This window comes from Tachysurus fulvidraco, chromosome 1, assembly GCF_022655615.1.
Source record: "Tachysurus fulvidraco isolate hzauxx_2018 chromosome 1, HZAU_PFXX_2.0, whole genome shotgun sequence".
NCBI classification, from domain to species: Eukaryota; Metazoa; Chordata; class Actinopteri; order Siluriformes; family Bagridae; genus Tachysurus; species Tachysurus fulvidraco.
Window position 1 is genome coordinate 45263686 of NC_062518.1, and position 10505 is coordinate 45274190.

At 39.9% G+C, this 10505-nt stretch overlaps 1 protein-coding gene across 1 annotated transcript in view; it reads left to right on the forward strand.

Annotated features, from left to right (window-relative positions):
- LOC113648508 (immunoglobulin superfamily member 1-like) overlaps positions 1 to 8904 on the forward strand; it is a 51408-nt gene extending 42504 nt beyond the window's left edge. The window contains exons 5-14 of the mRNA XM_047799885.1: positions 4653 to 4949; positions 5278 to 5613; positions 6201 to 6476; positions 6638 to 6886; positions 7005 to 7103; positions 7517 to 7606; positions 7880 to 7954; positions 8168 to 8251; positions 8329 to 8384; positions 8780 to 8904. Of these exons, the coding sequence (XP_047655841.1) occupies positions 4653 to 4949; positions 5278 to 5613; positions 6201 to 6476; positions 6638 to 6886; positions 7005 to 7103; positions 7517 to 7606; positions 7880 to 7954; positions 8168 to 8251; positions 8329 to 8384; positions 8780 to 8782 (1565 nt within the window). The 3' untranslated portion in view covers positions 8783 to 8904. The remainder of the gene's footprint in view (positions 1 to 4652; positions 4950 to 5277; positions 5614 to 6200; positions 6477 to 6637; positions 6887 to 7004; positions 7104 to 7516; positions 7607 to 7879; positions 7955 to 8167; positions 8252 to 8328; positions 8385 to 8779) is intronic.
- The last annotated feature ends 1601 nt before the right edge of the window (positions 8905 to 10505 follow it).

Genomic DNA, 10505 nt, shown 5'->3' on the forward strand with positions numbered 1-10505 from the left:
TCTGCAGTCTGAATGTCCAGTGTGATGATCTTATTGTGTGATTAGGACATTGTGTGTACTTCATCATGACTGTTCAGGTGGATCAGTGTCTCCATATCTGTTATTAGAAGGGTTTAGTTTGATGCGTAAATACTCTCAGTAACTATGATAGTTCAACAGGTAAGAGTACAAGTAGACAAGGTTTAAATCATCTAATGAGTGTAAATGACTCAGTAATGTTGGAATCTGTACCTTATCTTATTTGTCCTGCTTTCATCTGCTGCTCTATGACAAATTCTCATGATCATTTGATCTGCTATAAGAAAATAGTTGCATTTGTACTTTGATAAGTGGAAGTTATTGTTGTGACTGAAATGTCTTTAGCTGCTGTGTTGAGCTTCTGCTTGTGTTTCTGGTACACAGAAATGTTTTAATAAAACCATGTGAGCATACAGCTAGACATACTGAGAAAATGCCTGCCTTTTATACACAGAGGGCAGTGACGATGTTAAAGGCCTGTGAGCAGAGACAAGTTGGCAATTGTGGTTTAGCAAAGTTTTCAGCAGAAGGAGGTGTGTAAATGATGTGTGAGGGAGATAACTCACTTTAAAAAAATGACCCTAAGTATGGTGAAGAAACATAATTCCACTAATAAGTATTGTACACAAAGTTCATCAAAAAATGTAACCATTCATTCATTCATTTTCTACCGCTTATCCGAACTTCTCGGGTCACGGGGTGCCTGTGCCTCATGGGGCATCAAGGCAGGATACACCCTGGACGGAGTGCCATCCCATCGCAGGGCACAAACACACACTCTCATTCCATCACACACTACGGACAATTTTCCAGAGATGCCAATCTACCTACCATGCATGTCTTTGGACCGGGGGGAAACCGGAGTACCCGGAGGAAACCCCCGAGGCACAGGGAGAACATGCAAACTCCACACACACAAGTCGGAGGCGGGAATCGAACCCCAACCTTGGAGGTGTGAGGCGAACGTGCTAACCAATAAGCCACCGTGCCCCTCCATCATGTAACCATCTAAGAACAAAAGAAAAATTCAAGCAGGGTCTGTGCAGAAGAGGCTCCTGGGTACTAGAGTGTGTACAAAAAAGACGAAGTATTTTTTTAAATTGAGAGCTACACTTGGGCTTCCTGAAGAAATAATATTGTATCATGCAGAACATGCAGCATGCTCTCTTCCACAATGAAGTGCACACATGGGGAAGTTACAGAGGCCTACAGAGTCAGTTGTGGTTTTGCTTCTATTTTTGTAAAATCTGTGAATCGTGTTTAGCAGAAGGAGGTGTTTAAATGATGTGTGAGCTTGTTAGTCATGAAAGAGACTCTGAGAGGGTGAATACAGATCTATGGAGAGTTTAATGACCCACTAGGGAAGGAGTGAGTGGGGAACAACGAAAGCAGCAAATCAAACAGTGAAGTAAAATATAGAACTCAAGACAAATAGAAATAGTTCCACAAAGTGATTCACATTGATGTGCAAGCAGTCCAGGGTCAATAGCGGCAAGGCATAAGAGATAAATCCAAAAGAGCAAGCAGAGATAAATCATAATCTTTAAACAACACATAAGCTCAATGTGTATTTTGTCAATTGCTGAAAGAAACCAGTTCATGCCATATAATCTTATTTAATGTTAATGTTGGTCACTCTTCAACATCCATGATAAGTGTTTTCAAGTCGTAACGTTCTTGGTTGTCATGTGAAATGGAATTGTTAAAGTTGACATAATTGGTTATCTGCATGTATGATGTGAACACACTTGAGCTTCTTACATTATTTTTAAGCCCACAAGTGTTTAATAAAAAGGTTACACGTTGTTCAACGGATTGCTTGGTGATTTGTGTCATTAATCTCCACAACAAACACAACATGGTGTCGGAATTTCGGATTGCGAGTTTTTGCGATGACTGGCAAAGTTCGCCATGGCAAAGTTTACCTCTCCTAAGCAGTTATGACCCTTTTTTCACCAAGGCAGTTTGAGTGCTGTTTCAGAGCCAGAGCCTAATTTTAAAATCAGTTCATTCTTTTTCTACACCCAGAGCACTGGCTCTGAATCAGGAAAATGGTTCTTAAGTAGCTTGCTGGTATAGACTTAAGAACCACTTGTGTCAGGGGCTGGGGGTGGGGCTACTGTGACCAATAAGACAAAAGAGAACTTTCTGGTGGAAAAGGGGGCATTAGACTTTTCCAAGCCAGAAGGTAGGTATCGAGTTGCTTCGTTGCTTATGGAGGAGGATAAAGTTGTACAGGTAAAAGCCCTAATTTATTCAATGGGAGCGGAGGCCGAGCACATTTTTAAGTCATTAATGTTCAATAACGAGGTTATTAAAGGAGATAGCGAGCTAAGTGGGATGAGCTAGCTAAGTTCCATTCTAGAATTTAACTTCTTTTAGAAAATGTGGAAGCATTCATCAGACAGTTGTACAAACTCATTTTGGTGAACAGAAAGAGGAACAGATGCGTGACCTTGAAATCGTGATGAACTTGTATCACAAAAACATCAAATGAAAAGTGCCCTGACACTGCAGTTGGAATGGCCAAACATTGTGAATTAATAAAATCAGAAAACACAGAGGGAGCAAAAAGCACGGAGCATGTGGATAGCCTGAAAACAGTTAGAAAGAAAGAACCCAAAAGGCAACTTAGCAAAAATACACAAAAAGATGAGAAAAGGAACATGCACAAGACGTGGTCAAAATCATTATGACAATGTCATGCAAAAGGAAAATATGCATGAAGTGTAATAACACTGAACACTTTGCAGTATGCCACTCAGAAGCAGAAGTACAAGAGATAACTGAGGCTGATGAGGATGAATGTATGTTCTTAGGGTTAGTCGAGCAGAAATAAAGCATGGGTTTATTGATAGCAGAGGATGAGCCACAGTGGCACACCACTCTAACCTTACACTATTTTCATTCAAAAGGTGCTCTGGTGCTGACACGTCAGTGATATCTGAAGCTACCTATGAAACTTTACAGAACAAGCCTAAGCCCATATCAATGGCCAGCTATGAAAACGCTGCTTTCATTTTGTAGTAGTCAAAACGAGGGGAGAAAACCTCCTTAGCTGAACAGTGGCAACCAAAGTAGGTATAATTAAGTACATTGATGAAGTCAATATGTTTAGTGGCATGGGTACATTAAAAGGGGTTTCACCCTGAAAGAAGGTGCACAACCATACAGCACAGAGGGTCCTCATTTCCCTACTCCCTAATTAGAAGGGGAGCTGAAAAGGATGGCATCAATGGGCATAATTGAGAAAGTAACAGACCTGACTGAGTGGGTACCTGTGAGTGCATGGACAGGTAGTGACCAAGGATGGCATTGCTCTAAGCCCAGAGAGGGTCAAGGCTATTACAGCTATCTTTCCTCCACAAAATGTTAGTGAGTTGCTGTACTTACCAAACTGCTCAAGTCAGAGTGTGGCCAATGTTGGCGGCCACCGCAAAGGCAAGTGTTTTAGACGTGAAGACGTGATAATTTTGTTTTAAGAGTTTTTCGACCTGCCTAGCCAACAGTCATTGATGCAGACAACAGCAGTGATGGGCTTAGTGGAACATGATGGAAGGTTGTGGTTGTGGTTGTTGGATAACAATAAATAGAAAAAGACAAAACAAAGAGAATTAATGTTATTGTTATATTTGCTTAAAAAAAGGGGGGATATAACATATGAAATGGAATTGTTTAAGTTGACTTAATTGGCTTAATTCATGATGTGAATACACTTCTGTCTATTACTTTTTTTTTTAGATTTTACACAAATACATTTATAGCCCTCTCTTGATTAATATTTTTCAATTGCTTTGCAGAACATGATATTTACTTTAATCTTTTCCATATAACTCATAAATTATGCAAATTAGTATATCGTATTCCTTTATTACCTGAGTTTAGTTTGTCAAAGCTGTGCTGCTTTCAGTCATACACCATATCTTTTCTATGTTTACATCATGTTCTGTGTTTCTGTTTGTTTCAGTGCTGATTTCACTCAGTCCAGAAACACATGCTAAAGGTATATATATGTTATATATTTGATTTAAATTTATTTCTTTTTTTATTTATTATTTATGTGTGTATTTCTAATTTGAATTAGAACTGAGAAGGATGTGTTTGTACATTGATATACAAAGTTTAGCAGTTTCTTTAAAAAAAGCAATTTTACAGGTATGAAGAACAGAAGTCACTTTAACTCAGCTATATTCGGTCTTTTCTCTTATAACAGTTTATCTCATATTTAGTCTTACTTTGAACTCTTGGTGTATTCTCACACATTGTGTGGCTGCTGCTGAGAGAAACCAGAAGTTTAGGGAACACATCCTCATCTGAGTGACATTGGATAGTTTGACTGTAAATTATTACTCTTCTATAACTTCATATAACTGAATCAAATAGTGTCAAATGTGTTAAAAGGGACTTAAGTAAAGGTTTGAAGTTATCGACTGTTCAGATCTGAGACTCAACCATGTGTAAACAAATAGGTTTCAGGCTAAACTTTAACCCTGAGACTGTTGGAACAATAATTGGAAAATAATTGTGCCATAACTGTGGGTTAAAATGATCAGCCACCTTCTGTAGTCTACATTATTTAGTGGCACCAAGAAAGTTCTTTATGTGTGTTTATTAACACCATGTTTATTTTATAGAGCAACCTAAAGCTGTGTTGTCCATAAAGCCTGATAAACATGTGTACACTGGCGAGAATATCACTCTCAGATGTGACATAGAGGGAGGAGACACTGAGTGGACATACATCTGGTTTAAGAATAATTCCAGTCTCAACACGGAAGAAGGAAAAGGCAAACAGAAAAAAAAGAGCAAAAAGCAGGAGTTCAGTATCAAGTCTGTTAAAGACTCTGACAGTGGTAACTACACCTGCAAAGGACAGAGCCATAACTCTCAGAGCTCAGAGATCAGTGATGCAGTTACACTGACTGTATCAGGTGAGTCTGTGGCAACAACATCTGGATAGTTTTACACATGCAGTATAATTATAGTGAGGCAGTGATTAATAGTACACAGCTAACATTAAAGCAGTAAATCTCATCGTGTCTTGCCCCTGCTATTATGTATCTCATTAGATGATAATTTAATAAAACTTTCTGTATTTCTGTTATTTTAAACCAAATCATGAAATTATCTGTGTGTTTATGAGGGAGAGATTCATAAATTTTATTTACTATTCCTTATTCCTTACATTATCTATTATACATAGAGAGATTATTGTGTATGTACAGAGTTAAGAATAATTGTGAATTTCCTGTGTAACAGAAAGACCAAGGCCAGTACTGAGTGTATCTCCACACAGCTGGCTGACTGAAGGAGACTCAGTGACTCTAAGCTGTGAGGTTACAGACACCTCTAGAGACTGGACATTCAGCTGGTACACAGTTGTTCCCTACAGAGACGGATTAACTGCAATAAATAATCATCTTGGCTATACCGTGTATGTGGAGCTCCTCTCAGACAGCAGCAGAGGATCAGGAGGCAAATACACTCTCAGTCCTGCTGCTCTTAATCACACAGGAGTTTATAGGTGTAGAGGAGAGACAGGAGAACCACCCTTTTACACAAAATACAGCTATAGAAAGCCTCTATGGATCACTGGTGAGGAAAACACAACAATGGTCTATTGGAATTGTTGAATATAGATTCATAAATAAAATATAAAAGTGACAGCACTGAATTTAAATATGAAGAATCACAGCTGTGTTAATGTTTAATGTAAAAATCATTATATTCAGCCTCCTGAATGTGGAATGTTTTCCGCAGCTGAATAACCCTAAGTGGTAGAGGATTATTCTCATTCATGTAATTAAATGAGGAGTAAATGTGTTCAAGTTATGCCATGAAAACACATACATAATAATACATAACAACAATTATTGTCAGGACTTTGACAACATGCTCTTGTTTATGTTCCCTGTCACGTGTCTGCCCCGCCTTTGTTTACTCCTCCCCGTCTCTGCACACATGTTCCTCATGTGTTCATTGTCCGGTTTAATCATGCTGCGTTGCTTATGGCAGCGTGGAATCCTTGTCTTCTGATGTCGTCTTATGTCTGTTCTTGTATTGTCTGCGACCTTGTTTCATGTTTTTAGTTAAAAAAATCTTGTTTATTTTTACGCTATCTTGTAGTTGGGTCTGTTTTTATCCCTGCGTCTCTGACAAAATTATAATGATCCGTGTTTAAGGTGAATTTCCTCCAGTCTATCTGATCATCAATCCCAGCAGAACTCAACACTTTACTAATGACTCTCTCTCACTGAGCTGTGAGGACCAGAGTAAGTCTACTGGATGGACAGTGAGACGATACACACGCAGTAAGAATGAGTCAGATTGTTCACACTGGGGATCAGTTACAGGCTCTACATGTAACATCAGCTTCCTCTCCACATCCTACACTGGAGTTTACTGGTGTGAGTCTGAATCTGAAGAAAACAGTAATCCTGTCAACATCACAGTGCATGGTGAGTCTTCATGTACTGTGTTTAATGTTAAAGGAAAAGGGAAATGATTCATTACAGAATATTTAGAACTCTGAGATTCTAACTGGAGAAAAACTGTTCAATGAGACACTTAACTGGGTTTTACAGTAAAATCAAACAGTGGTATAAATTCTCTCTTCTAGATGGTGATGTGATCCTGGAGAGTCCTGTCCATCCTGTGACTGAGGAACATCCTCTGACTCTACACTGTTTATATCGTACACCTAATGCCTCAAACCTCACAACTGTTTTCTATAAAGATGGATCAGTTCTCCAGAAACATACTACAGGAGAGATGATCATCCAAACTGACTCAAAGTCGGATGAAGGTTTCTACCACTGTAAACACCCAGAGCGAGGAGAGTCACCGAAAAGCTGGGTCTCAGTCAGACGTGAGAAATCCATTTCTTCTGAGTTGATTTTCTCTTAATTTTCTCTGAGTTGATTTTCTCTTATATTTACAGCACTAATAAAACTTAAATCCTGCTTTCTTCTTTTCCTCTGTTATAGGTTCTAGGTCCACTAGTACAACCTTAGCTTCTATTCTGAGTTTGGCATTTCTGATCATTTTATTAATCGTCCTGCTGGGGTTCTGCAAAATAAAGAGAGGTCTGATAAATGCTTTAACTTTTTAGCAAATATTAAGTTATTTGGAAATATAAAATTTATATAGTTATAGTTTAAAGTTTTTTAATATCTATTTAACTTACTTTCTAAATCTTGTTTAGAATATTAGAAACATTGAAATTAATTTGGTTCTTATTGAGTCCTTATTACACTGTATGAAATAAACTGAAGATTACACAATATATAATTAATAGTTGCCAGTACAAAGTACAGTAATCCATATCTAACAAAATTGTTATCATTATATACAGTTAATATTTCTAACTAATCTTCATTCTTTGGTTTTTGTAGTTACCCTACAGAGCTGTATACTTTACTTAATACTGTTAAAAAAAAAAAATCCATTAGTATTTACATGCTGTTCAGATATAGAATCTGTATCTCTCTCTTTATAGAAAAGCAGAAAACCAATAAGACATCAGAACTGAATCAGAGCCGATCAGGAGCTGAAGACTCTCAGTCAGGACAAACACCACTTCAGGCTGGTCAGACACTGTCTCAATGACTGTTTATTTCCACATTTGATTCTCAAAAATCTTTTTCGAATTTAATTTAACTTTTTTTTAGATATATTTATTCTGTTTTTGTAGGAAGCGATAATATTTATGACACTGTGGAACAGGCAGATATGTGAGCAACATATAGCTTTATTGCATATAAAGTTTGACTCTTGCATTAGGAGATTTAACTCTAGATTAACTCTATACAGTAAAGTACAGAAGTGTCTTGTAGAGACTAACACACTGCACTGTGTTCAGGTGAAGCTGCAGCTGAGAGCAACGAAGCCACTTATGCGCAGGTCATGAAGAAAAAGAAGGCAAAGGGGAACAATGGTATTTTATATTAAATATGTATTTTATAGAGTATTTTTAATGCTACCAAAATGTATCCAAAAACATGTGTCCTTTATTACACGGATAATCTCATGCTACTCTTACTATAACACTATAATGGACAACATCACTGTGGTGTGACCTGATGCTGTAATGACTAATGTATTAGGAAGCTGTTGATCAGTGTGATGTCTTTGTTCTCTGCTTCTGTAGATCCTGACATTGAGCTCAGTGGTAGTGATGTGACTTATGCTCAACTTGAAGTAAAACCAAAGAAGTCGTCTATGCAAGAAAAAGGTACAGAAATTCATGTTAAATTTTGATACATTCAATTTTTTTCTCTAATTTAATTCAAGATATTTTGTTCTAATTAGAAAAAGCCAGTGTGGATGCTGATACTTTATACTCAGCAGTGAAGCCGAACAACAAGGTAAGAATGGTTCTCATTTTAAGCTCAATAACTAGCTGATGTCATCAAACACCATGTAGTAAATTTATGTATTATACATGTATTATAAAACATACTTTCTAGTTAGCTGGGTCCAAGCTAGAGAGTTTTCCATTTGTTGTTTCCTTCTTCTGTTAGACAGTACTGTACATAATACTGTGAAAGCAAATGCTATTTACTTAAGTTACAATTATATTGCTCTCATATTGTTTCACTCAGAGCAGTTTGAAAAAGGTAAAGTTCATGTTCAAGTATAAATATTGAGCAAGGGAGACTGGTTCAGTGTGAAAGGCTGGGCAGAAGGATATTATCTGATGTTACACACCTGAAACTGGTTTCCTTATCTGTATTTATATGATCGATTTCTCTCTCTGCAGTGAGTCGGTGTATGGAGCTGATGGAGCTGTGGTTATATGACATGTTATTTCTGTAACTTCTGTTTTCTTTTGCTTATGAGCACTTTCTTTCACCTATCCCCCACATATGTAAGCACATACCTGCATTTAACTGTGTACATAGATAGAATAACAGTCTATTAACAATAATAACAATCTATTACATTATTTAGTGCAGTCCATCATGGTACACATGAAAACCTGTTTGGCCAGATGCAAAACCTGAGCTTATCAGTGAAACAGATGAGGGTGCTGGGAAGGAGAACCCATACGCAGGCCAGGGTCCAAAAAAAAGAAAATTTATTAACATAAAGGATAGTAATAAATGTCTATATATGAAAGCATAAATGCACAGAATGTAACCAGGAAAAGTCTTGGGCTGAACTCCCTACAGAACGCAGCGGCAAATGGATAGTGTGACGCCACGGCGTAACAGTCTAGAAACCGGAAGTCCGATATGACGAGAAAAAAAATAATCCAATCAGAAAAAGGCAGTAATCCACACAGGAAAAAGGGTAATCCGAAATGTCAATAACCGGAGCGCAAAAAACGGAAACAAAACAACCGGCAGCAGAGGATGAAAACGAAAGAAAAAAACTCACGTAAGGAATGACAGGAAAAAAAAGGTAATCCGAGACAGGAAAATCCACACGGAAATAGAAAACGCGAGGCACAGATAACACTCGGACCGGAGGCTGGCAGGAGTGACTCAACAAAGCGATGTAGCGACGAGAGATCATCTGGCGAGAATCAAGCATGAACGGCGTGCTTAAATAGCACTGCCGAGTATAAAAGTCATGCGACAGGGAATGACGTCACCAGAGTGCGCCGCGAAGGTGAGCTTCGGATGAGTGCGCTGACAGTAGCCCCCCCCCCCCCCCCCTCCACGGGGCGTCTCACGACGTCCCACCTGGCTGGTCGGGGTGGTCACGATGGAACTGGGAGAGGAGGTCCGGGTCCAAGATGTGGCGTGCCGGAACCCAGGAGCGTTCCTCAGGGCCGTAACCCTCCCAGTCCACCAGGTACTGTAGACCCCTCCCACGGCGTCTGGAGCGCAGGAGCCGACGGACAGTAAACGCAGGGCAGCCATCAATGACCCTGGCGGGAGGAGGGGGTCTGGTGGAGGGAACCAGTGCACAGGCCTGGACAGGTTTCAGCCTGGAAACGTGAAAGGTGGGGTGGATGCGCAACACTCTGGGCAGCTTGAGCCGGACCACAGCTGGATTGATAACCTTAGATATAGGGAACGGTCCAATGAAACGGGGAGCCAGCTTCCTGCATGCAATCTTCAACGGGAGGTCTTTGGTGGAAAGCCACACCCGTTGCCCGACACGGTAAGGAGGAGCGGGGCGGCGTCTGCGGTTGGCCCAGCGAGCATAACTCCGGGAAGATCTCAGCAAGGCGAGGCGGGCTCTTCTCCAGACTCGACGACAGCGCCTCACGAGGGCCAAGGCTGAGGGAACTGAGGCTTCTAGCTCCTGTGTGGAGAATAATGGGGGTTGATAGCCATAGGCAGCCTGAAAAGGGGAAAGACCCGTGGCAGCAGTAGGCAGAGAGTTATGGGCATACTCGACCCAAACAAGGTTGGAGGCCCAAGACGAATGATCCTCGGCACAGAGGAGGCGGAGCCCCGTCTCCAGCTCCTGGTTGAGCCGTTCCATCTGCCCATTGGACTGGGGGTGAAACCCAGAGGAGAGGCTAATGGAGA